We start from the raw sequence: 27,064 nt of genomic DNA on the forward strand, positions 1-27,064 counted from the left end.
TCATGCTATGTGAGCCACCCCCACCCAACTCCACCTTCTTCATTTAAATTAAAGTTGTAAGGCAATACTCGAAGTCACGTTACACTTAATTGCTTTGAAGTTATGGAAAGGCATAGAGGGAACAACAACAAAAAAAGAGGGTTGGCTTTGTTCAGTTTTTTCCTTGTGTTTTCTAACATTCACAAAGTAGGAAATAGTTTGTTATAATAATATATTGTTTGTTAAAATTGTCAAAATTGTTTGTTAAATAATAATTTTTTTATTGCCAATTTTCCACTAGATTTGTCAAAAGTCTTGAATTTTGTTTAATATCTATTTCTTTCTGCATATCAACTTAGCATGAGTTAGTGTCAAAGGTAGAGTGTAGTAACATTAATCAGGTTAGCCAATGTGAATGTACTGAGTGTAGATTCAATAACAAAGTCATAATAGTGCAAAAAAGAGCAAGGAACCATGTTGCATGGATTGGAAAAAAAAAATCTGTTTATAAAATTCCAAAAAGAAAAAATAGAAACATGAACAACATACCATTTAAAACACAACCCTGAACAAATATAGACATATATTTAATACATCACAAAAAAGTAAAGAAAAATAATTTAACTTTGTTTAGGTTTTAGGACATGGTTTTGCACTTCTCGATTTTTAAAATATTTATTATTCCGTTTTTTCCCCTCTGTTGTAATTTTTACACTGATTGTGTATCACACAAAAAGAGACTGCTCCATGCTGTATTTATTATTTATGGACACGGCGAATTAAAGTAGCCATCTGCTGTACGTTAACTGGTGTAGGTGTGGCTCTCGCGTCGGCGTGGGTGGGTCGGCTGCTGGGTGTTTTGGGGACACTGTCATGATAGTGTACATTGGCATAAGCCAGCACAGGCCTCTTATGCTTGTAAGCACTGGTAGATGGATATCGTTATGTAAAGGAATGTTTTGATTCATGAAGAAAAACCGCAATAAAACCAATAAAAAAAACAAAAGACACATCAATTATTAACTTGTATTTTTCACACTGTCTTCACTTGTTTTTTACACATTATAATATATATATTTGTATAATTTTTCAAAGTCTTCAATGGAAGCTGTTCAGTCTTTGTGATTTTAAGGAGCAGGGCGTGCCATCTTGAGTGTTTCGAGCGTGTCGAGCCTGCGAACGGTCGACCTTCCTAATCCAACCTTTTGCCCTGTGAATCGGCTGATCTCGGAGCCGTCTTCCATCCCTCTGACCTTAACGCCATTCACACTGGTACAATATGGAGGCCGCAGCCATGGTCCTGGAGTTTGATTCGGTTTCCATGGTAACTAGTGGCGGTCATAGGCAGTGGCAGCAGTGGGTGGTGCGGAGCCCCGGGATGCGGCACTATAATAATAAGGGGAACCTGAAAGTTAACAGAAGAGCGGACCGTTTGAAACAAACAAAAGTGTAGCACAGCAGAATACTGTTGCATCACCGCATTCGCTACCCGACAATGGACCCGGGGCTTATGGGATGCCATCTTCAACAGTGTATTGTTTTATTATACAATGAACAATTAAAACCCATTAAATCAATTGTAATTCTTGCCATACATTTAAGTGATCTCATTTAAACGACACCGAAATGGCCTTATAAATTAATATGTTGCTCAAATACTCACTTAGTAATGCAGGATTGCTGAACCGCCAGGCTTCATTGTATGTTGTGTACTGCGGGTGGGAGTAGGGGTTCCCCGAAAAATCGCTTCCTACAAAATAAAACACAAACTTTTACATGCCGTTGCATCATTAAGTGAATAAAGCTTCTGGACATGATGCTATGCTTTGTTAAGATGCATTGCTGAATCTTTATAAATTCTTCCCTCACTATTTAACCGGTCTGGATTTAACAATAAGTAAGTCCTTGTTTTGGAGTGGAAACCTTTTGTGTCCAGCCATAAAAACTTGGATTTCTTCAGCTAAATGTTACCTCCCCATGCAGAAATGCTGATGTTAAAGGTGAGACCATAAAGGTGAGGATTTATATGGCTCTGGTGAGGAATGGTCTGCTCCGGGTTTTCGTGGGGACCTTTTTCTGGTGTGAGGCACCAATGAAAATGAATATTTGATGAAGCAATATCTGAGGTACATGTGATGGTGTGTTTGCCCTACCAAACGGATTCTGGGCAGCAAATGAAATTTGCCCAGATGAGTATTCATGTTTGAATAGACGCCATGGCCACCCTGAAGGTTACAACCAAAGGAACTATTCAGAAAATGCTGGTGTTCTGTCAGCCTCTAACTGTCGTCTATGTTTCAGAAAAGAAAAAAAAAATCTTCTTCTTTTGGCCATTTTTTTTTCCTTTTTATATGACGGCATCTGTCATGTTCAGGGGGATGTTTTAAGAGTAACACAGTGACACACAAACCTGTCTTTCGGGTTAATCTGGGAGCGGTATGTGTGTCTGTGCGCATTGTTTTCTTGTTGTTTTGGGAAAGAGCATCCTGCAAGCTGCCAGATTGCATCCTTGTGGGCTGGTGCTGAAACTCAAGCCAGGTCCCTCTGAGAGATAGTGATTTAAATATTTACAGGCCTTCCCAGCCTCTGTGTTGTGACCCTTAACTGTTTGCTGTGAACCTGAACTGCAGGTTAAGTAGAGGGGAAAGAGATACGCTCCGCAGCGCCGGGCGGGATAGCAGCCATGTTTATCGACGGCTTGCGAGAGAACGACCATCAGGATAATGAGCCCCGGAGCCCGATCGGCACAGAGAAGGAACTGTCCTATATCCCCACCTCTGATTGCTTATTGAGCATGTTTAATTTGCCCCGCCGCAGCCAATAACAGCGCCAACATCCATAAGGGACTGCCAAGAGTGTGCAAAGCAGTAATCAGAGCAAAGGGCGGCTATTTTGAAGAAACTAGAGTATAAAACATGTTTTCGGTTATTTCACCTTTTTTTGTTAAGTACATAATTCCACATGTATTCATTCACAGTTTTGATGCCTTCAGTGAGAATCTACCAATGTAAATGGTCATGAAAATAAAGAAAACACATTGAATGAGAAGGTGTGTCCAAACATTTGGCCTGTACTGTAGGTACTACAATTTACATTTACATCATTTTGTAAATTAGGTCCTGATGCAACAAACTTCACCCTACATTGCCCCACATGGAGTGGAATAAGTGAAACAAAGTAATGCTGGAGGACAACCAGAGCACACTAAAGACGGATTGACTCAATTTCTTTAATCAAGTTAAAGAAGCTCTGTTTGCAATTCACCACATGAAACTAAAACTGTTAGCTGTTTACTCAAATTTTTGCTTATGTTGTGATGAATGGTATTATTATGTGAATTTTGTAACTTTCAGGACATATTTCAATGACACCATTGTTCAGTTTCAGTTTCATTGGGACAATCATAAGCAACTCTCCCATGTTATGGACTGGATTTCATTTTAACTCTATAACATCAATATACTGAGTCCCCCGTAATGTCTTTAGAATGACCTCGAGTTATCTGCAGCTAATTTAATAGGTGAGGACCTCACATTCAGAATATAACAACCTGTCCTAAATTTAATGGCCTTGATTTAAAAGGAGAAAAGGACTAATGCTGCTTACCAGGAACCATTCCAGCAAGTGTGGAAGTGGGATAGCTGCCCTGGCCTGTGGGGGGCACATGAGGGGGGTAACCTGGTAAGGTTGTGCTTGCCATGTCTCGACCTAGAGAGAAAAGAAGGACCCTGTTTAGTGTGAGCTCACATACCATTTAGTGACAAAGTAAATACAAATAAGGATATGTACAGCAAAAATGTGGCCTAGTGGGTAACACACCTGCCTATGAACCAAAAGACCATAAAGCCACAGGTTCAAACCCCACTTACTACCATTATGTACCTGAGCAAGACACAAGACAATCCTGAGGGGGACTGTCCCTGTAACTACTGATTGTAAATCGCTCTGGATACGGGCGTCTGATAAATGCCATAAATGTAAAAAAATTGTCCCACTCTTTAAAACGGCTATGTTTGAAATTATACATGCATGCTTTACATGTCACAAGGCACCATATATAGACACATATCCATCACAGGTAGGTTTACGCTGCATAACATTACCTGCATCAGGAATTAGCATGAAATTTCTACACAACGCAGACAATGAAGCTGGTTTTGTGTAACCCCTTTAGTCCCATGAACATAAATAAGTAAATACACCAACAATGAATAAATTAAACTACCATTCAGAACTGACAAATGGCAAATACAGCACGCAGCGATGGACTACACAAAATATTGCACCTAATAGTCATCGGCTTCATTGGATTTTCCTTAAACCCCTTTTTAAATAAGCAGCGGCGGGTCACGTGGTCCCCATCCTGGTACAGAGACGCGCGGTAAAACCCCATTGCCTCGCCACGGCGTCGCTTCCGCTCAAACCCTCATCATTTAGAGGCTAAAAGAGGCTCTGGGACTCCACATTCAGCCACTGTAATTAGGGCTGACGGCTGCCTGTGCTGTATGGGCCGGCCTGTTCTGGGGCACGTAGCCCCCGTGTAGGCTTGAGGCTTGGTCATCAGAAGGGGCCCGAGTCATTGTTAGCAGGAGGGCCAGCAAGGGTCAGAAAGGGTGGCCGGGTGGAAAACTGTCCGTTTCTCGGTCATTAATGAGACAGGCAGAGCTGCTCGCTTGTTGCGTAATGCCAGATAGATTTGAAAAAGCAAGGCAGGATGGGACACTGCTGATGCACGTGTGTGCAGAGCCAAGCTAGAGTGACTTCAGATACCCAATGCTAGCATGGAATTAAATAAATGCATCCATCACTTCCAACATATGCCATCACTATTATAAATTAAACTACCATGGTAGGCGCCTTTCTAAGATTTTTAGATGTACCTCCACAGCTCAGGATTCAAAACTCTATTTAGTCAAACCATCTGAGAGGACGTCTAATTTTGATGCCCTGCATGCCATTTTTGCATGTTGAAACTGACTGAACTGTAAAATAATAATAATAATAATAGTAATAGTAATAATAGTAATAATATAATGTATAAATACATTATAATTTTTTCTTCGTCTAGCACTTAACAATCTCTGAGCATGCTCTTCGCTGACAAGTTTGAGCCTTATCAGGGCTCTTCATTTGTAAACTCAATATTCTATAGAAATCGAACGAGAATTGCTGGTGTCTTCCTCTTGTAAGTCGCTTTGGATAAAAGCGTCTGCTAAATAAAGTAAAGTAAAGTAAAGTAAAGTAAAGTAAAGTAAAGTAAAGTAAAGTAATAGTAATAAATCTAGTCTACAGCTAAACCACGTTTTGTATGTGTTTTAAAGTGGGCTACAGTAGTCGTCTCTCCCACCCAGCGCAGGGTACGGTGGTCTCGGTGGGGGCTGTACCTGCTATAATAGGCTGGCTTGCATACTGGCCGTAGCTGGGGCCATGGGCATAGGCACCGTAGCAGGGGGTGGAGGCATCTACTGAAATGCTGGGCTGGAAGGGAAGTAGCTCGGCTAGACCCGCGGCTGCCAGGGAGGAGGGGGTGAAGGGGGCCAAGGAAGCCTCATGTGGCTCCTGCTTTACACACACCGGGGATGAATGGGACTCTGCCGGGTGGAGAACAAAACAAAACAAAAAAGGAACATGCACACACACACACACACACATTCACATCGGACAGAGACACACACAAACAGACAGAAAATGAATAGTGAATGATGGAAGTGGTGAAGCTTGCAAAGCAAACATAAAGCAAAACAAAACGCAAAAGTAAAAAGCCGGCGTAATCTGGATTTGATTGTGGCCCTGTGCGCCAATGTGGTACAGTTGCAGAGGGAGAAAAAAAAAGTGTGTGTGTATGTGTGTGTGTGAGATGATGGGGGGATGCTTCGATTGTCAGACTCCAGCACGGCCCAGAGGGGATTTGCTGGTAGCAAGCCGGCGACAGACAGGTGAGCAGAGCGTAAAGACCCCGGCACCGACCCCCGAGACACCTGGTCCTTTCATTAGGTCAGCGGCACTGAAATCTAGCGCCGCCATCGTCGCCACGCTGCGTGCCAGGGGAGATGGGCATCCCGCACTACAGCGGAGCCTTTCTGTGCTAAAGGACAAGAGAAAAAGGCCCCAGCGTTGTGCCGTTATTGGCCCCCAGCTGGTGGCTGTTCATTTGCTGAAGAAAACTGAGCGAGTTTCCTCTGATCTTACTTCTCATCTAAGAATCCCTGCTTGATTATCATGATTCATTTTCTTTATCAGAGCCGAGCCGCTGTAAGATGGGGTTTATGCAACAATACAAAATTAATCGTCACCCTTGGGTCCCTATTCGCTCCCAGATCTGGATCACTTTCAGTGTCTACCCGCATATCACGAAAATCAAATTTGCAACAAATGCCAGCAGATAGATAGAACTGTGCAGGAATGGAGCGGACGGAGGATGGCTAAATTTCCCCGAGGTTTTTAAGGAGTAAAATCACCTAGACGCCCTCGCAAGACAAACAAACTGAAGCATGAACCTTAATATAAATTGCCTGATGAGCCATGCCGGTGTTGTTGTTTTTTTTTTTTCCTTTTTCCTCTCGTCCCCTCCGAACCCGCCACCCACCCCCCTTTTAGCCGCCCTCCTCTGTTGAGATAGCTCTCCCAGTTCCATGATAGCCTCATTAGCTGCTTCCCAACTATTGTTGTTTTACAACTGAACTGTGTGTCGAGATTCCTCATTAAGATAAGGGCTCCCTTTATATCGGACGCAACCCTGACAACCCTTTCAGACCCAGACGCCAACGTAACTGGCTCTTTTCCCACACAAATCAATTACGCCATTTCCTACCTCCGTATGGCGCGGCTCTTAAAGCCAAATGAGACATAAAGCAAGCAATGATGAACGTTTAGACACAGTAAGCCTTTCTGGTACTTCCCTGGGGTGGTAAGGGTTAAGTGTACTAATAAAGTCAGCAAACAGCCCCAGATGACTATATCGTAAGGAAAATGACGGCCATAAAGCCCAAGTTTGAGATAAAAACCTCAGAGACCAATAAAGGGCTGCAGAAGCGGGGGGCTGTCGGAGGAACTGGACTCCTGTTTCAACACGTCAAACGAGACGAGGGCACCGCACGCTCGCACACTGACCCAGAGTGCTGCGTTTCGAGATCACTGAACTTTGAAACTAATCAAAAGTGGTGTTGCTTATTGTCCCAGAGACAAGAGGGCCGTGAGCTGTGATAAACACTCGTCTTGGAGGAGCCTGCATCAGCAAAACACATCTCGACAAGAGTGGATGCTATAGAGTCCTCCAATTCTCCCCAGGTGCCTTCTCCCCAACATGGAGTTAAAAAAAAATATAAAAAAATGTAAAAATGACCTTTTTTTTTTTTCTTTACACCAAACCAGAGGAGCAAAGTCAACCGCATTTTTGGGCGATTAAAATATTAAATTGGTGTGGCAGGGCCACCTTCGCTCCCAACGGCAACAATAGCAGCTACTAAAAATCTTTTGACCTCAATTTTCTACATTCTGAAAGTGGTAATTTATCACCGGCCTCAGTAAAAAACCCAGCGCTGCGGCCCAATCAATTACGACTAAGTAAAGGATGTTTGCAGAGCCAAGTTGTCTGAATTCCCCAATCTGCCGAGGTAAAAGCCATTCATTATTAAATGTGTGCTCAAAGGTTAGCGTGCTATTGTGGGTATGTACCAGGCATTAATTTTGGCCAGATAGGGCCTGCGGCGCGACGAGGGATGGCCTGTCACCAGGGTGCATCCTGGCCTTCAGGTTAGGTGACTGCTTGTTGTTTGGCGCCTGTCTGAGACTCTACGATCCGCGCGTTTTTTAAAAAATAGCTTGCCGTTGGATAGATGTCAGGCTGAAGTTCACCGGTAGGACTTTGGACAGCACAAAGCCACCCTTCTCTTTTTGCCAAACAGCATGCATTACTTTTCCTACTTCGCTTACTCTGTCCTTTAGACCGAGGGAAGAAAAAAAAGCAGTCCTAGGCCGAGCTCTGATGCTTTCAAACCCCCTTTCTTCCCGTCCTCTGAAGAGACTCTGAACAAGGGAGATCCCTTCAGCACCTGCTCCGGTTTTCAGAGTCACCGAGGGGTGCCCATTTGCACTATGCCATCCCACTGGCACCAGGAAGACTCCGATTATCATGCCCAGCGGGGCGGGAGCTTAAGAATCCTCACTGGTGATTTTATTCTGTAGGTATGTGCAAAACGGTCCTTTTAAAACGCAACTCATATTTTGGAGGTTGTCCAGCTCCTTTTTTCAGCGGGTCTGAATGCATTGTGACACGGTGTTGCTCTACTGTTAATGCCCAAAGAAAAAGAAAAACGTGTGGAATGCAACGCACCGAGGACGGGTCCACATGAGCGACTTGCTTTGTCCCTCTATGAAGCTGGAGACCTCAAAAAGCCAACACTTGAGAAGAAGAAGAAGAAGAAAAAAAGCTACTCCTTGTTTCATCCTCTAAACCCCAACCAAAGTCACACCAAATACGAAAGATGACAACGTTTTCACCAAGATAATACATTTCCGGCTTGATGAAATTTCCTACAGACCCTCCCTTAGAGTCATTCCTGTGCATGGGCACAGGACCCCCAGTAAGACGTTGCTGCGGTGAGTGATGGAAATAGCGGGTGGTGTAAGGATGGCAAATCATTTTACAGACGGGACCGAGTCCTCCGCTGTGCTGATTGGATCTCAATGACACACGCCGAGCTCCAAATCCCCATCTTATTTCTGTCTGCTGCGCAGGTACCCCGGCTCACACAGGATAAGCAGAGGACACAAAAGACTTGTGTTTCCCTCTGCCTCCGCCATGCCCTTAAATTTCCAATTTCTGTTTGTAATGAAGAGTTCATTAATCATTCATCTTTAATAGATTATGCAAATTCCGGGACATAAAAAATCAACAAGATCAATGACGGCATGAATTTTAATTGGCTCAGGAAAACATTTTCGAGGAGGAACATAATCTTCAGCTCTAGCCGGTGCAAAGCCATAATTTATTCTGAATTGGTTCCTGGCTCTCGATATGCACAGGATAATTTAGCAGTGCTACACTTGTATTTATTTTTTTATTTTCTTTACTCCCCTCAGTCCTTATTCCCATTTCCAAGGTTATCGCATGCTAGTAAAGCGTAACTTCCCGTTATTGCGCTTCAGCATCTATCTATCTATCTATCTATCTATCTATCTATCTATCTATCTATCTATCTATCTATCTATCTATCTATCTATCTATCTATCTATCTATCTATCTATCTATCTATCTATCTAGCTATCTATCTTTTTAATATATAATTAACTCCACTTATATGACTCCTCAAATGAACTTAATCAGACCAAACTTTTTTTTTCTGAAAGGGGAGTTCTATTTCCTTTTAGCTGCAGGAGTGAGAGGTGGTCTGCCCTGCGGCCCCCGAAGGGCCCGTCCCAGGTGCAAGAAAGGCCACCTGCCACGAGGGAGCTCTCCAGACCAAGAGTGCTTTCATACAAAGGACAAAAACACACCTTTCTTCTCCTGAGGCCCAAGTCTGTGAGGAGGGAAAACCTACCTCCCACATATTAATGAAAAAAAAAGCTCTTTCTTTTCACATGGCAGTGGCCCGGCGATCATTTGAGAAGGGGGGCACCGCAATTTTCAATCATCCTGTCTTCCACCCACACAGAAACTCATTGGCTTTGATGGCTCCTGCATAATTATGGGAATTTTATTAAAATCTCCGAGTATTAATCTCAGGCCTCGACAGTTGGCTATCAGTAAACTTAACCTTCTTCTGGGTAATAACAGCAGCTACAATGAAACAATATTTCAATTAACCCAGCAGTCATTAACCACCACCACTACAAAAAAAAAAAAAATCCAGCAAAGAGCCTGTTTATCTGTTCATCCTTCCGTTTGCAACACCAGTGGACTGAATAAAAACACCAGAACTTTGCAAGACACCTGTCAGTCAAGTTCTCCTGCTGCTTTTGACAATAAAACCTTGACAGACGCCTGTCTGTCTCGGGTCCTCTTATTTCTCACAACTATACAACTTGTGCCACTCGACGTCTGAAACACGCTCCCGGTCTCACGTGGAACATATTTAACCTTTTTTAACACCTTATTTTCCCTTCCTTTCCAAACCCCCCAAATCCCTGTCACATACAAAAGAGAGCCTTCTTGGGTTCAGCTTTCATCCCAGGACGAGTTACCACGCTCTTACCTGTCACTACAGGGTAGCTTTGTGACACACTGGAGCCCAGGTCTGAGCTTGCGCTGGTCGACAAACTGGGCTTGACCTCGTCCAGTCCGGCGTTCAGCGCTGGTAGCGAGTACTCGTTAGCCTGCCGAACGAGGGAGGCGGAAAACTTTTTTAAGCACGTTGGGAAGAGGACAAAGAATCTGCGACTACCCCCCCCCCTCCCTCCCAACACCACCACCTCCACCCCTTATCCTCCAAAACCAACCCCGGCCAAAAAAATTCCCATTCCAGTGTAAACAGACACTAATGTTTTAGCAGGAAGGCCCATGAGAAGTGGCTGAATACATTAGGATTGTGTGGAGGGAAGGGAGTGTTTTGCGGTGAGAGGGATTTGGAGCGGCGTGAAAAGCCGAGCGTCAGCTGCTTCTTTGTGCTTGACTGCAGTCATCCCCCTGACCAGCCAAGAGAGGAAACATTCAGGCTTTGTTACAGAAGGGGCATGTGGGCTTGTTCGTGGAAAAAAGGGGAGGGGGGGAGGTGTTTAAAAATTCAGCCTTTAAAATGTTTCGCTTTGGATAAAATTAGTGTTTGCTCAAATTAATATTTACTTTTTGAGCAAGGACCAAAATCCGTTTCTGTAGTGGATATGATTGTTTTTCCTTCAAATAAATATGCCAATTTTCAGTATATTTCTCTATTTACCAGTCATCAGTTTCTTACAGTTTTTTTCTGATTTAAGACCACAGAAAACTGTGTGTGTGTGTGTGTGTCTGCGCATCTGGGGGTCCCAGTGACCCCCCCATCCCCGTCCCAGTGGGAAATTCTGTGACCCCAGTCTTGTCCGTTTCTATCCCAGATAAACTCTAATTGTCTGCTACAACTGTTCACCGGCACACTAGCGGATGTCCCCCTTCTATTCTGTGGGGCCTCAGATGCTCAGCAGCCATTTTATCATGCAGATAGGGGCAGGTTGGGCGTGGGCCGGCAGAAGAGGGGTCTGAAAAGGATGACCAAATGTCTGGCAGAAGTGTGGGAGGGGTGATCCCATTGACTTTTTTTGGCATTTCCAAAATAGCTTTTTAATGCCCTTTACACATACACCAGACATAAGCTAATAGGTCCGCCCTTCCAAGAGTTAAAAAGGGAATGGGTGGCGGCAAGGAACGCTGCTGCTAAAAGAGCCAATAAAATTGGAATGTTGGCCTGATTAATATTACATTAAATTAAAAGTGATTTTTCTTGACTGTTCCAAGAGCATTTTCTTCCCCACTAGCTTGGGCCGAGCCTCTTTTCTTACATTTTTTAACACCTTCTCTGCCTCTCTTTGTGATTGCAAGTCATTTCCAATTCGTTTTGGTATTGATCTTCCAGTAGAAATCAGTTTTGTAATTAGCTGCAAATTAGGCCCTCTGCTAGGGTTGAGGCCTGTCCCCCTGATTTATCACCAGTGTAATTCGCTGCGATTGGAGAGAAATTAAAATGAACTCAATTAGGCCACCGCTTTTTCTTTATGGGTCTTGACTTGGAGTTTCAAGGGAAAAATTAATAGTCTCGTGTTGTTTAATAGTCTAATGAAAGTAAATAAAGGTTATCCATTGTAATGAGCCTGTGGCTTTAAATAAGAGGTTTGCACGTGTTTTTTTCCTTTAGGCCTTAATTCTGCCCACAGCACCAGTTTGTTAGCATTATGATGCAGTATGTATGTTGATTAGGTTTTTTTGTATGTGTATAACGTATTTTATCATATAATGAGACTGACTTCAGTTATTAGATTGCACAATGGATTACAGGCCAAAAGGATGGTTAATATTAAGGACCTTTGGGTCGGGGTCTGGGTAAAATGTTACTGACCTGCTCTGGTTTGATGTGTTCTGATGTGGGGAAGACATCTGGGTAAGATGGCCGCTCAAACACCCGGTCCAGAGCCTCCAGCTGCTGCTGAGTGAAGGCATCGGCCCTCAGGTGCTTCCGTAAACTCTCCACACTACCCTGAGAATCACTGTTTGGGCCAGACCCATCTGAACCATCTATAAAAGGAGAGAGGGACAGGTCCAATGCTAGTAGCAGTCCTCATGCCCCAGTGAACCCCCCCGTTGAAACCATAGCACCACCCCCCCATCCCACCCTACCCCCCTTTTGTCAGACACACACTCAGGTAAATCTAGTGCAGTGCTCAGCACCGCTGGCGAAACACCGGAATAGATTAGCTCAGTTGCAGTCAGCGGCAGCATCAAACGGCCCCTAATGGCTGTGGGAAGACACAAAGAGCGAACCCTGCAGAGAGAGAAGGGGGAACGTGGCGAAGGACAGGATGGGTGGGGTGTGTGTGAGGGGTGGGAGTAGTTCTCCGCCTCGCGCCACAGCCACACGGCATCAGTACGGTCATGATGTGATAGGTCTCTGGTAATTGATGGATTGCCTTCAGTGCAAAGATATACTTGTTGGGGGGAACCATGTGTTTTAGCGCAAGGGAGGGGTAGCGATTACGGCCGTGGACGGGGCTCGTCCCTCCCGCTGGATGGCGGAAATGGAGAGCTATTATTTAAAGGCACAATTTCCTTTAGAAGGTAATGCCGCTTTCACTTTCAGATTGCTTTTCCCGGGATGCGAAAAAAAAAAAAAAAAAAAAAAATGGAGGCCAGAGCCGAAAGCTGAATACAATTACCCTCTGCGAGCGCAGCGCTAGCTTATGCATTTCCTCGCGCTGGCACTCTATAAACAAATGAGTGTTCCTCCTGCTGGCTCCTGACCTTGTCACCCAGTTAAAAAACAGGCTCGCCCTGCCGTCCCCTCCACCCCAGCCGGCTCAGCGGGCTTTCTGGGAGGAGAAAAGAGCTCGGCAGTGGCCGTGTCTGCCGGCTCCCTGGCGGTCTAGGGCTTTAGCTCCCTTACAAATCTGTCATTCTAAATTTGCGGCAGCTTATGTTCTCCCCTGGCCGAGAGAGCGGTGATATATGATATGCAAGGGCCCTATTGATTGCCCGATCTGGTGGCAGGAGGGAGGTGAAATGAACTCGAAATGAACATCATGCCTCAACTCATTGTGTGTATAATACTCTACTTAATCCCAGCGTTTTTCTGTGCTATGGAATTCAATTGATCAATCATGTTTCGCTGATAGTACCATTTCAGGTGCGTTATTGCCATTCCAGCCAGCAGCTTGACCTTTTTTTCCCATGGCTGAGGCCACGGGATGAACCTGAAATAGACCAACAGAGAGCTGGATGGAGGTTCTTGTGTGTGTGGGTGTGTGTTAGAGAATGATTCTTGATCTATATTCTAATATCCAGACTGAGGCACTCTCCTATATGTTATTTTCCCTGCTGTGTGTTGTTTCCTCCCCACCTCTACTAACATCATACGTGTCCATATCTGAGTGCAGACATTTCTCACAGACAGCTCCCTTGGGGGCCTTTTATAGCGCCGAATGTTGTTGTATAAAACTCAATTGTTCTCTTCGGTACAGAAGAAAATAGAGCCATTAATTACTTTCTATCAGCTGGCCTAAGTGCAAAAGTGCGATCAATAACTGCGGCGTTTGTCATTCACTGCGGTGGCGGCGGCACGTTGCACATGCCCATGCGCCTGCAGGGCCTCCGTCACCAGCTGAGGACACGGCCGGCCCCCCTCACGATGCATTAGTACATTATGAGAAAATGCATGAAGGGAAGGTTACATCAACCTTCCCTTCAAGCCTGGTGGAAAGGGCAAAAAAAAAATATGTATATAAATATAAAAACGTCCTAGAGCCTAATCTCGAGGAGGAGGCCACTGTCCTCGGTGTGAACCGCACGGTCTTTCCTCTATTGATCAGAGGCACACTGGACTGTGTTTGTTTTGACATGTCGCTGCATTAGCACCCTGGTGCCAGGGGACCACCAGTCACTCAGATCAGATAAGCGGCCCAGTAAAACACACTGCTCTGTCTCGCACTGCGGGACTCAGCGTCGTAACCCTCCAACGGTCCCATGGAAGAGAAAGCCCGTCAGGTAGATAAAATACAGCGGCCGTCACTAAATTACACCAGGCTGTTCGGGGATTATTTCGCCACATTTCTTAAAAAAAAAAAAAAAAACGTTCGTAAAGATAAAATTCAGGTTTGGTTTGTTTGTTGGGGGCCATGACAGGTGTGACATCCTGTAAACAGCAGGACATTGTCTTTTATCTTCTGCTGGCCACTGATAACATCGTACCACAGAGACGTTCTTAAGGCAAATAAAGTATTATTTGGGGCTGGTCTTTTGACTCATTTGTGTGAGGGCACCACGCAACATTCCGACTAATTCGTGCAAATGCAAAAACACATCTTTGGGAGAAAAATAAGAGACCACTTCAAAAACCGGCTTTGTGTTTCTGTGGCAGCCATTCCAGTTCCGTTAACATGCCTTCTGCAACTCGATTAGCTGCTAATTAGAAAAGCACATCAGCCAAATCTCACCAAACAAGCACTGCTGTGAACATAGCCCTCTTATTTCATCTCGTTTTAACCGTTGAACCCTTCCTAAGTTAAAGTGTTATCAGTATGTAAGTAAACAATGGGTATGATATTGTATAGTTTGTTGTTTAGCATTATTGCATTATATTATATTTTTATATATAGTGACCAGAGATACAAGCCCACCAATAAGTGTGGATGTGTTTGTCTCATTAAATATTAAGTCAAGGACAGTCAAGATTTGAGGATGAGCAATGCCAGCCACAATCAACAAAAGACATACATACGACATATATGTCTTTTTTATTTTTTCAAATATTGTCAGGCTAACAGACAGTACAGCATCTAACACCATAGGACAGCAGCTGTAAGCAGTTGTGAGATGATCATGGGGATGGAGGAGAACGCAGGTTTAAGGGGGTTTATCAATCTAATTTGTCCATGCTGAGCAGAGTGCTGGATGCTGCCGTGGAGCTCCTGAGTCTGCAGCCTCCTGCTTCAGAGCCCTCGCAATGTCCAGTCTGTCAACAGCGTGTGTGACACAATGTTCTGGAATGCAATTAATGGATGCATCTCTCACACTTGACTCCCCCCTCCCTGCATCTTTCTGTCTCTTTAACCCAAGTAACACAGCGCACCAGGCTCCATTAATCCCCAGCATCCACCATCATAATTTACTCCACCCCCCCTATGATTCCACTTCACCAGAATTCCCTGTTCTTATATATTTTCCTGACGTTCCCGGGATATCATTTACAGCCGGGAGGTGGCTGGGGGACGCGCCTGCCTGAATGCAGATGTAGCTGGAAAGCAGGGCATGAACCTTTTGTATCCTTTCATAAGGAGCCTTTTACACCCTCTGCACTCGCTGTTACGCTCCGAGGCCCCTCTAAAATCTCGGGCTTTTCTCTTCTATCGGGAGGTGATCATCACGGTGAAATTGGTGAGATGTTCTTATTGGATTTTTTAAAGCCAATCCATTTCACAGTTTGGATGCATTTCATTTTTTTTTTTTTAAGAACAAGTCTATATTGACATAGTGGCATCAGACGAAAGGTTTAGACCATGAATTGCAACTGACAAATCAGATTTTTTTTTTTTTGTGTTGGACCTTCCTTTATCAAAGACTTGAACATTTATTTATAAATACATATATAAAGTGAAGCTGTATTTCACACACATGCATACGGACATGAGCACAAGCCACTCCCACACCTGATTCACGTGTCATAACCACCATTTCAGCGCCCAATTTATTACCACCACTCTGTAAACTTTAAATCTCTCACCACAAATTTACAGCGAAGAGCCAAAGATAGCAGGGTCAGTCCAACCTGCTTATCGGTCAGTAGAACATCCCACATGATGTACATCTACGTCCAGTAGCATTTAATCACACAGGCCTCATATACCCTTTATCTTTTATCATGCAGTCCATTTTCCCTCAAAAATGTCTAAAACTGGGTTAATTTTCCCCCTTTTTTTGCCAGTAATGCATTTGGCATGAGTGGCATTCCATTTCACATAATGAGATACACAAATAAATCTGGCCGTGGATCCGTGGCCTTGCTTAGGAAGCAATAAGGCCGCGGTTCCCGCGTAATTGGTATCACTGCTCGCAGACATACAAACCAATCTCTACACAGACAGGGCCAGAGCTCGGTCTTCCCCTTTAGGCTATTTCTTTTGTCTTTTCAATAGCTTGCACATCAGAGATAGAGGAAGGAGGGATGTTAATTTGTGAATTAATAGCTTTTCTCTGCAGAATTGCAAATTTCCTTAAATGTCACTGTGCTCAACGTGCGGGGAGCTATTGCCACCAAAGTACCAATCTAGAGAGAGGCCTTCGCCCCCCAACCCTCACCTCTGCCAACGTCACCCACAGCGACTGAGTGTATCGCGCTTCTTTTAATTTGCTATAACACATGACAATGGCAGATTAATAGCTCCGATGACACCTATGTCCCTGAAGCTCTGCTTACAAAGACCCGGTGTACATAACGCGTGTCACACTACATTATCTCTACATCCTTTTTTGTAATGGAGACCTTTTTTTCTTCCCAAAGGACACTGCTGACTTCAGGGACGGCCTCTCCACCAGGCTTGCTGGCCTGCTGCAGAGCCACATCGCTGCAGCGTAGCTCGTCGCTTCCCGTGACACGCAGCCCGAGGACGCACCGTAAAAACCCCACACCCCGGCTCTGCTGTGCTGCGGCCTCCTCCGTCACGTGCCCGTCTGAAATCAGGGCTAACTTTAAATAAAATGCCAATTTAAAAGCAGCTGCCTGGTTTCCAGCTGTGAGGTCTTCATCAGCATCTTAGCATAGCAGGCATCATGCGTACACACACATTATAACAGTATTATACAAGTATGGTTTCAAAATACATGGTCCAATGCAGACCTTGAAACAGTTAGTATCTGCTAAACGTTAAAAAAAATGCTATTAATATGCACTGCATAGACATTTCCAGGGTCACTGGAACTCTGACCTCGTGATGACCTTATAAATAGCACAACTGGCTCATGATAGAAAAGGCTACTATGGTTATTTCACTTCCTGTCCAAATCAAGACCACAGAAACACACACACACACATACATACACACAAATATACATACACGGCACTTCGACAGAGTCGAGTGGCCTGCGAAAGAGAGCAAGCAAAAGAAAGGTTGGCTAACATCACTTACAATATCCTATTTTCCTCCCATCCAAGTGGTTGCCACTCCAGAGAACTAAAGAAATGGAAACATAAGAGAAGCAAGTGGCCTGCTTTGATAAATCATTTCCAACCACTTCAAGCCCCGTTCCCTCCCTCGCTCTAGCACTCGGTGGCTGCACCTGTTCACTCTCTCGCCCGAGTAATGTTTATTCAGTAGCGTTAAAAGAAGCCCATTGTTTGCACCACCGGCAATAACGGGAAGGGCCCAAGGCGGCATGCATCCACTCCAAAAATGCTGGGGTTGACTGGCTATTTTTTTTTTTTTTTCTTAAACCTTCCCCCCCTCTTAAACTTCCCTTTGAAGAAATGTCAGAAGAAAAAACTTCAGACAACTCACTCTGCCCCTGTAGTTATTCTTTAACATTCACTTTCTGTTTAATCAAACGCCCGAACCGTATTTACTGCTTCCTGTTTCATTATGCATCGAAACAAGTTCGGTATTTGCAAAGCACATTAACTGCAATTATTTTTAACGTATCATGCCATCATTGCACTTTTCCCCTTCATTTGTAAATTGAAATGACATAATTATCTGGGTTTTTTTTCTTTTTACATTTTATGACCTATTTTAATTGTCTGATTTATTGGACTAAAATAAAGTTTAGTAAAGGGGAGAAACATTTGATTTACAGGAAGTGAGAGAACATGCCGCAGAGTCCAGTGAAATGATGGCACAAAACAAAAAAAAAATCCCCTTTTTTCTTACCATCATCTCGTTTTCTCTTTTCGCCGTTGGAGCGAGGAATTCCCAGAATGCCGTTGATGGAGTAGGAGCCTACTGGGTCATTGGAAGCGCTGGACACTGGGGGCGAGGCTGTGCTGGGAACTGTGAAGGCAGAAATGCACTCTTAGGCACTGAACCCTACGGCAGAGAATATCTGTACTCTATTAATAAATATAAATCAGCTCAGTTACCTGAACTGCATTGTAACAGAAGCCTGATTTTTTTTCTGTGTGTGTGTGTGTGTGTGTGTGTGTGAATTGTCGAGCCTCCTCCTGCTTACCTATAGTATGGCCTGCGGAGGTGAGGGTGGTCCCTGTTCCGTCTGGCGATGGATGAAAAGGCTGCTGTACTTTGGTCCGTATAATCCTGCAAAACCCAGCAGGTCTGGATCAATAACTTCTCTCCAAACACGCAGCCCGTCGCAGCCTAAATTGCGCACATGCGCTGCGATTTATCCAATTGCATGAGTAAACTCGGCGAGTGTTTTGGGCCTTGCAGTGTAGACACACAGGATTTCTGTCACAAATAGCCAATCTGGGGGACATAAGGGCCAATCTGGGCGAGGGTGTCTGAGGCTGAATGGAAGCCTCCCCCAGAGAGCGCAGATTCAATCAGATGGAATTCCAGGTTTAGAAATATGATAAAGTCCTCCTGCCTTCGTGGGTGTAATGTGGGGGGAAAATCTTCATTGCACTTTGGTCTGAATGATCTCGCAAACAAAGCATGAAATCACATCAATTCACCTCAATGATCGGCTTGGCTGCCTCTACCTGGGCCGGCTTTATTAATCCATCCCTCCTTTCTTTTTCTGGGGGCAGGATTCTCCCTCTCCTCTCACCCGCCCAGTCTGTCTTCCACCGTCTCCGTCCCTCACCTCCCTCACCTCTTCCATTTCGGCCTAGGACTTTCCCGCTCCTACCAGCCTGGCCTACAGAAGGTCTCGTTTAACGGAACGGCGTATGGCAACGGAACGGCAAGGGCACAAATAAGAATGAAAAAGCGCAGTGTTCTGCCTCCACACACGTTCATGGATTTCGGTGCCCCCGTCGTATTCCCGGAGGACAACAGACGCATCAATATTTTATGTGTATTTTTCAACATCTATCCACAACAATTATTTGACCCCCCACGCCTTATCCGAGTCCCATAAATTCCTGGACTTTATCTGGGATGCACGCTCTCCGTATTGAATTAGCCATTCGGCGGGGCGGCTAAATGAATGGGTTTGTGCCGTGGCTGGAAATTCCCTGTAGTGACATTAAAAGAGAGGAATCAATGGGGCCGAGCTCGGAGGCCGGTCATCTCCGGCAGGACAGGACGCATCGCCCGTCCTGCCCGTGTAACCCTAAATTATTCATGCAGGGAAAATGTGCTTAAAGCCCGCCACGTCCTCGAACCGGCGGCGGAGCAGAGGTCACTTTCTTAACCGCGAGCGGTGGTGGTGCCAGGGCCTCCGGGGGACTCGCCCTCCCCCATGACACGAGGCCAGAAGGCTGCACGACCTGGGCCACTCTGTTTCTCCGAACTCTTTCGCGCAAATTGAAAACTACATGTCTGACACAACACCGGCACCTCCACCGGGTTCGAACAATGGGCCGCACTTTTTCGTCGGACGACTTTTAAAGCCGAGCTGAAAGGAGACACACTGCCTAGGAACGGCGGCGCGTCCTTTAAGCAGATCGGGACATGGCAGAAGAGATTTACAGTTCTGGCTAAACGCGGGGGTACGAGAAGAGGAATCATTTACCAGCACATTAATTTCTCACACAAACAAAGGACAGAGAACGGGCCGTTTCAGAAGCAGTAAGTCGAGCGTAATTAGAAAGCAGGGTTTATATTGAATCTTTTTCACTTCGTTAATGTATAGCTGGAATGTGCCACATACACGAGTTGAAACCTGTTCAAATTGCCCTTTTTAAGCAATCATGGTGCATGAAATGATTTTTTTTTTCTCTTCCCAGCCCCTCTCTCTCAGAAACGTCTCGTGTGGGGGGGCCCATGATCTCTCTTCAGCTCATTAAAATGTAATGCTGATGGCCAGCTGTATGGAACAGTGCCTTCTAACCAAAGTTCATTACTCCTCCTTGCAGGTAGGGCCTTTTCACCTTGTTCTTCCCTTCCTCCACCCCCACACGCAGCTCATACACACCCCCATTCGGAGAGACATGTCCATTCTGATGTACGGGAAACGGGGAAGCTCTATTGATTGTGCCGCTTGCTTGTTCTGCAGCGGTGAGGGTAAATAACGGGATGGGATTCATATCCTCTGCAACTTTATTTCCAAAAGAAAATGAAAATGAAATAACGCTGCGCTAGACAAATATCACAAAAAATTCTAATGCCAGAATAACAGTGTCGCTTTATTATCATTTTTGAGAATGATTACTGTATTCTTATTGCTTTTTAAAAAGGATTACGTGATAATAGTGAATATTTTGGTAGTAAATGGCTGTTGCGTGAGCAGCAGGTACTAAATGAAGAGCAGTACTAAGCGGCGACGTGCCGGCGTCGCTCCGCGGTCCTCGGGGTGCCGCCCTGCGGGGTGAGGCGCGGGGGGAACCGGGAACCGCAGCGCCGCGGTGTTTTCTAATAGCGCCAGATCTGGTTACAGAATATTGATCGGTGCCCCCCCTCCCCACGTACACACACACACACACACACACATGCCGTTTTAGCGGCCTGAACAGCAGTGGAAAGCTGAGACCACCCCGGTTATTAAAATTAATTTTGTTAACATAAATATTTATTTATATAAGACGACCGAACGTGGATATTGAAATGTCGTGTTTAGTTATTTGAGAACACGAACACACCTCAAATGCCAACAGCGTCCATTTAATGGAACGCGCAGAGAGAAAGAAAACGCTGAATAAAACTGCCAAACACTTTCCATATTGAATAAAACAATCAAACATATATAATAATAATAATAATAATAATACTAGTAATAATAATAATAGTAAAAATAATAATAAGTACAATTCTTCTGAGCCCTGGAGGAGGCCAGTGTACCAGGGTGGGGTCTGAAATCCGCGGTTAACGAGTAAAAAACAATATTACAAGCATCTAAATCGGTGGGATGAGAAGACCCCCCCCAAACACACACACACACACACACACACCTCTCTCTCCCCGCCTGTGTTGAGTAGAGTCTCTGATAACGAGAATTATTATTTTTTTAACCGTTGTGCGCATTAAATAAAAAAACACAAATACATATTTCCTCCCCAGACGTGCAGCGCGGCGGACGACATGTTTAAAAAAGAAAAGTGTGTGTGTGTGTGTGTGTGTGTGAGGGGGGGGGGGGGGGGGGGTCGTACCTGTTGATGGATGACACGCTGGGGACGGTGTCGTTGTCGCACACCCCCTCCGCCAGCAGCCGGTCGCGGATCTCCCACGCGAACATGGTGGGGTTTTGCCGCTTGTACTCGGCGATCTTGTCCACGACTTTGGGGGTCGCCACCTTGGGCTTGGAACCCCCGATCACCCCGGGCTTGATGCTGCCGGTCTCGTAGTACCTGCGGGGAGCCCCGATTATTACCGGCACCGATATCGCGTGATGGATGAAACGCACGAGGTCCCGACGTCGTCCCTGACAGCCCCTGCTCGGGGTCAGGGGTCAAGGTTCGCGTTAATCCAGGATGAAGAGCTCCTGCTGTAACACGCTCTTAGACTTGCGAGTTTAGATTTTATTTGTCATGATCATCAACTGAGCAGAATATTTATCCTCACCGGGTAAAATGTTTTATTGATTTGCCAAATTTTACAGAGCAAAAAAACGACATATATAACCTTGTATTTTCTCTTAGAAAATGTACGAATGCTGATACCAGCATGAACCAAATTTCTAACCTGTGACGCGATTACGGGGTTCACGTTAGAAAAGCACGCGTCGTTGCTGAAACGTTGCTGAAACGTTGCCGCGCCGTACCTGCCCAGGATCTTGCTGACGCAGCCGTGGCTGACCCGCAGCTGCCGGGAGATGTCGCAGGGCCGGACCCCCTGGTGCGCCAGCTCCACGATCCTCTGACGCACGACGTCAGGTAGGGGTCTGCCGTTCACGAACACCCCGCCCAGCTGGTTCACCCCTCCGTGCCCTGCATCGGATACAGCGGTGCAGAGAGGAGAGCGGGACATTAGGTACCCATGGAGAACACGTTCTCCATCCCCTACACCATCCCTCGTTTATTTCACACACACATTTACATATCTGTATGCTATTTTTTTTTATTTAATTACCTTTATCAATGTCCTTTTCTAAAAAAGTTTGGTGTATAGTTATTGTCATTCATTTTCGCCGCGTTACTTTTTTATTTGCACATAAAAATCACAGGAATACAAGTTGTCTCGTCTGCAGCGTTGTTTTTAATAAACGTCTGTTCATGTTAATTAAACGCTGTGGTTGATACAGTACTGCATCGGGGAATGAATTCATTCAACGATATTGCAACCAAATTTTACTCTCAGAAAACCCCATCGTCTTTTTTTTATTGTTTTATTCTCTGCGTCGCGCGCGCGGTAAATATAATAAGAAATCTTGCCCTCCAACATCGGTGAAGTGCAGGCTCCCACGCCACGCCACGCCACGCCAGCCCAACACATGTCGCGCATCTCGCGTTTCCACCTTCTTTCATTTTCCTCGCACAACGACTCTAAATAATTCAGAGGCGCTTTGATAACTCATATTACCGCGCCGAATGATTAACGATGAATAATTTACGTTTTTGACGCAGGGCGCTCTGCCCCCGAAACAAAGTTTCGAGCGGAATTACGGAAGCCCGCCATCTCATTTTCTTCTGCTTTTATTCATGTATGTATGTAAATGTGTTTGGCTCATTAAAATCTCCAGGCTTTTAATAAAAAACTGAAAATGCTCCTTTTCCGAATCCTAATATTTATATTCCAACATATAATATAATATATATATACACACACACAGACACATATATGTGTGTGTGTGTGTGTGTGTGTGTGAGTGTGATTATAAATATATGAATCAGTCATAAGTGTGAAAAAAAAAAACTTTTACCTTCACTTTCAATACTTTATTATTGTTAGCATTATGTTATTACCTACGTAATAAAGCATCATATTTACTCGGTGTTCTGTTCTCTTATATTTATGCTATATTAGGAAAATTGAATTGAACAATATCGCCGGTAAATAGCACCACACGTTCAAGGCTAAACGTAAACACCCCCCCAACACACACACACACGTTTTACTATTATTCTTTAAATATGTAATATAGCTGAATATAAGTGTTGAAAGGCCGGGTTTCTACTCACTGTGCATCGCCGAGAAGGGGTCTGCTTTGCAGTGAATATCCATGGGGTAGCAGAGGAAGGAGAGGTAATCGACTGAAGTCGCCGTCTCGCCTTGGAAATTCAGCTTTAACGGCGGTTTAAACACAGGCTATCCTTAAAAAATATGTATATATCAATATACATAAAAATGTTTAAAAATTAAAAAAAAAAAAAATGAGAGAGAGAGAGATACAGGGCGAGCTGCCCCCCTCCCTCCAGCCCGGGGAAAAAACTTGTCGGAGTTGCCCGTCAGCTCCGTGTCGGACCTCCGGATCTCGTCCCTCAGAAACGTGTTTTTAACGCGGCGCCGAGGAGAGAGAGAGGGGTGGGGGGGAGGAGAAAAATAATTTAAAAAAAGCGAAATTCTGCCCTAAATGTTTCTCGGCCGCATGACGCGGACGGCGGGATCCGAAAATTCCACGATTCGGGATCCGGGCTGGTTGGTTGTCGTATTAAAAAAAAAATTTTTTTTTTTTAGAAAAAGAATAATAATAAAAGCGCGTGGACGCGCTCCCCCTCGCCCGCTGGAAATGGGACGCGGCCGCTCGGAAGCCTTGCGTGGAGAATGAAAGCCCCCGTCTCGCGTGTCCGTTTTCTAAAAGCTCGCAGTCCACCTCCACCTCCGCCGCCGCCCGCCGCCGCCCGCCACCCCCGCGGGAGGGAGATGGATGAGACGTCAGACAATAGGCGGCGGGCTCCGGCGCGCCGTGATTCGCCGGCGTCGGAACCCGGAGCCCGGATGAGGAGGTGGCTTCATCCGACACTTCGGAAGGGGCGGGATGCACACTCGCACCCAGCCAAACATTTCCATCCACTTTAACCCGCAACTCCGCGCGCTGTCCAATGGAAACAGATGCAAACACATATATAAATATCTATAAAAAAAAATCCACATTCTTTTATATTTATATATACATGACACATGATTTATCCTCCGTATCACGTTGTAAAATAGAAAAAAATTAAATTATAAATTAAAAAATATATATATGATTTTCCACCTCGGATTGGGGTGGAAACTGTATGAAATAAAAGTTTTTCATTTTTTTTCCCTCCCTCTTCTTCCGAGCTGTGTTCCCGGCGGCTGCAGTGACGCGCTCCGCGCTGTAGATGGCGCTGCGCGGCTCGGATTCTCTGTTCCCCCCGCCGCCCGCGGGCCGTGATGTCAGCGGCGGCGAGTTGACAGTTCCGCTCGTCCGTAGTTGGTAAGTGATTAATGGAATGTTTACCGTCGATGCGGCGATCGATCGATCGCGCCACGTCTTTTGTTCGTTCTGGCGCAGATTATTATTACTATTATTGCGATTATTATTATTACTGGCGGGTTATTAATACCGAAGGGCCGCCGGCGTGTTTGCAGGAATTTCGGCACCTGCGCTCCTGCTCTGAGTGTTTCCGCGGGTTCCAGCTCTCGATCTCGTCTTTATTTTATTTTTTTTAATTGTTTGGAAGGGGGAATTTGAAAATTTGATTTTTTTTAATGCCACATTTGCAAAAAAAAAAGAAAATGCAGTGGGTCAAATATTTCCATAAGAATATAACAACAATAATTCTTTATCACACGAACCAGGAGCAAACATTATTGCAACATTTTCATAACCATTTACACGGCATTGCGGGGACTTTGCACAAATCACCCTACTAATAATCGACGATTTATTTCACCACAAGTATAAACGCAATTCTAGCAATGCACACGGATAAGACTTTTTACGCGCATTAAAATCCTGGAAGAACCTGAAGAGTTCCACAACACTTCCACGCCACTAAAACCGAGCTTGTTGACTTGTATTAATTCTGTCTAATTGTATTCGTTTTAAGAAAAATAAAGTTAAGATGGAACGAGGGAGATGGAGGTCGTGCCCTCCGGCGGATCTCGGGGACGGTTCCTCTCTCCGTTACCGCTTTTTTTTTTTTTTTTTTTTGAGGGAGCTTCTGGTACAATATGTAACACCGTGGGCTGTAATTTCACACTCCGCCACACATTTCCCCCCGAAGCTGCTTTTATTTCCCCGCCAGAGCCGCGATCCCGCGTCGCTGTGGCCCTGCGCGCTGTTCACTTGCTTCCCGCCTTAAATAAGAGTAAAACACACACACAAGCGCGCCTCGTTATTAAATGAACATTTATATATTCCGTCGCACGGATTTATTTGTTTTGTGATGCTCGGTGTTTCCAGGCCTGTCCAGGCCCAACTGTAAAAAGTTGCGCACCGCCAACAACAAAGACAAATTAATAAAGAAATGTTTTCACAAAGTTTCGTGGATCGCTCATGAGTCGCGGAGAGAGAGAGAGAGAGCGAGGGGAGAGAGAGGTGTAGGGACAGAGAGAGAGAGAGAGAGACAAACGACCCACGGCAGCCCACCGCCACGCGATCCCCGCCGAAGGTGGGAAACCCGTTTCCCGTCATATTTACTCATCGCCCGTGACGTCACCAGTCGATGACCGGGCGTCACGGCTCGAGAAACGAAACGTCGACGCGTGGGAGCGTCGTCCGCCGGTCATTTAATGAGTGACAACGCCGTCAACACGGGCCATGTAGCGAGCCAGGATGTCCCATCCCACGCTCAGCAACAGTTATTAATATTTCCCTTCATTTTTTTATCATCATTGCCGTCCCGTGTGTGTCGTGTGTGTGTGTGTGTGGGTTGGGTGTGTATATGTATATATGTATATTTTGCATATATGTGCATATATATGTGTGTTTGTGTGTGTGTGTGTGTGTGTGTGTGTATATATATACACACATACATACATTTATTTATTTATTTGTTTATTTATTTACATGTACACTTCTGGACTGAAGCCCCACGTTACACCCCCACGCGTTCCTGCGTCTGCAGGACGAACAGATGGAGCCTCCATCCACCTCCGTCCCCCCACACCGTCAGGGATTGATTTTGCACTTGCTTTTAATTTTGCTATAATTAATTAGATCATTACAGACGGGTTTTTTTTCTCTTTTTTTCGTCTCCCATTGATCTTCCCATTTGCACCCAAAATGGAAAAGTAAATTAGCACGTGATCTATGTTATTCAATTAACTGTCCCACACAGGTTCTGTTAATTACTACCGTTACTAACCAAGCCAATACTACTACTACTACTACTACTACTACTAATAATAATAATAATAATAATAATAATGGCGAGATGTAGTGACGTTGCTGTGAAATGTCGTCTGTCCGAGTGTGTGTAGTGACACCGACATCCCTGCTCGGGCGGATTTCATTGGCTGAGCGGGTACTAACGGCCACACTAACTTACCCGACAGCGGACGTCCGTCCCGGGGACCGTCTGGGCGCGGAGGGCGCGGAGCAGAGAAGGACGGAACAGAAGTTGTCTCCTGGAGGCCAGGAACATATCATTTAATAAAACTTAATAAATACATGTAATACTACACAGCCTTAAAAATACACACTTAAAATACGTACGAAGTATAAAATATGCATATTATTTTATACAACTGGTGTATACAGGTGAGAGCAGTGACATGAATAAAATAAAAGAATGAAATACGTAATCAGCTGTAAAATGCCTGTGTTTTCAGAATTTTTCTTTTTTTTTATTAACAAAATACATATCTAAAAAAAAAGACAACGTCACAGTGACACTGAATGAAGAGCGACTCACACGACACGACCACCGTGGAGCAGGAGTGACAGCAGCGTCGCCAGGCCTGCTGCCTGGACTTTTATTTTTTTAGGTTGTTGTGACACGTGCTGAAA

General features: G+C 44.9%; 1 protein-coding gene across 9 annotated transcripts; it reads right to left on the minus strand.

The window, feature by feature from the left end:
• Positions 1–355: 355 nt before the first annotated feature.
• On the minus strand, positions 356–26,664 carry pax2a (paired box 2a). Of its 9 annotated transcripts, XM_028988982.1 has the most exons (13): positions 26,604–26,664; positions 23,322–23,453; positions 21,965–22,130; positions 21,354–21,551; positions 18,314–18,399; positions 18,016–18,135; positions 17,278–17,322; positions 12,003–12,178; positions 10,173–10,293; positions 5,364–5,570; positions 3,586–3,687; positions 1,643–1,729; positions 356–1,365 (listed from the first exon to the last, which is right to left on the minus strand). In XM_028988982.1, the coding sequence occupies exons 2-13, from the start codon at positions 23,362–23,364 to the stop codon at positions 1,244–1,246; spliced, it is 1,473 nt and encodes a 490-aa protein (XP_028844815.1). In that variant the 5' UTR covers positions 23,365–23,453; positions 26,604–26,664; the 3' UTR covers positions 356–1,243. The 9 variants fall into 9 exon arrangements, with proteins under 9 accessions (XP_028844815.1, XP_028844814.1, XP_028844816.1 ...); XM_028988981.1 differs by lacking the exon at positions 26,604–26,664 and having other exon boundaries at positions 23,322–23,889; XM_028988983.1 differs by lacking the exon at positions 26,604–26,664 and having other exon boundaries at positions 356–1,384; positions 23,322–23,889.
• Positions 26,665–27,064: the final 400 nt, after the last annotated feature.

This window comes from Denticeps clupeoides, chromosome 8 (genome assembly GCF_900700375.1).
Source record: "Denticeps clupeoides chromosome 8, fDenClu1.1, whole genome shotgun sequence".
NCBI classification, from domain to species: Eukaryota; Metazoa; Chordata; class Actinopteri; order Clupeiformes; family Denticipitidae; genus Denticeps; species Denticeps clupeoides.

Bases quoted from the DNA above. Each gene is read 5' to 3' on its own strand.
- pax2a (XM_028988982.1), bottom strand. From the start codon at position 23,364: ATGGATATTCACTGCAAAGCAGACCCCTTCTCGGCGATGCACA. The intron at 12,179-17,277 runs GTAAGTGATGTT...CTCCTTTTATAG, and splicing joins TGGGAGGAAAATAGGATATT to ATGGTTCAGATGGGTCTGGC. The intron at 1,730-3,585 runs GTAAGCAGCATT...TTTATTTTGTAG, and splicing joins ACTTGCTGGAATGGTTCCTG to GAAGCGATTTTTCGGGGAAC.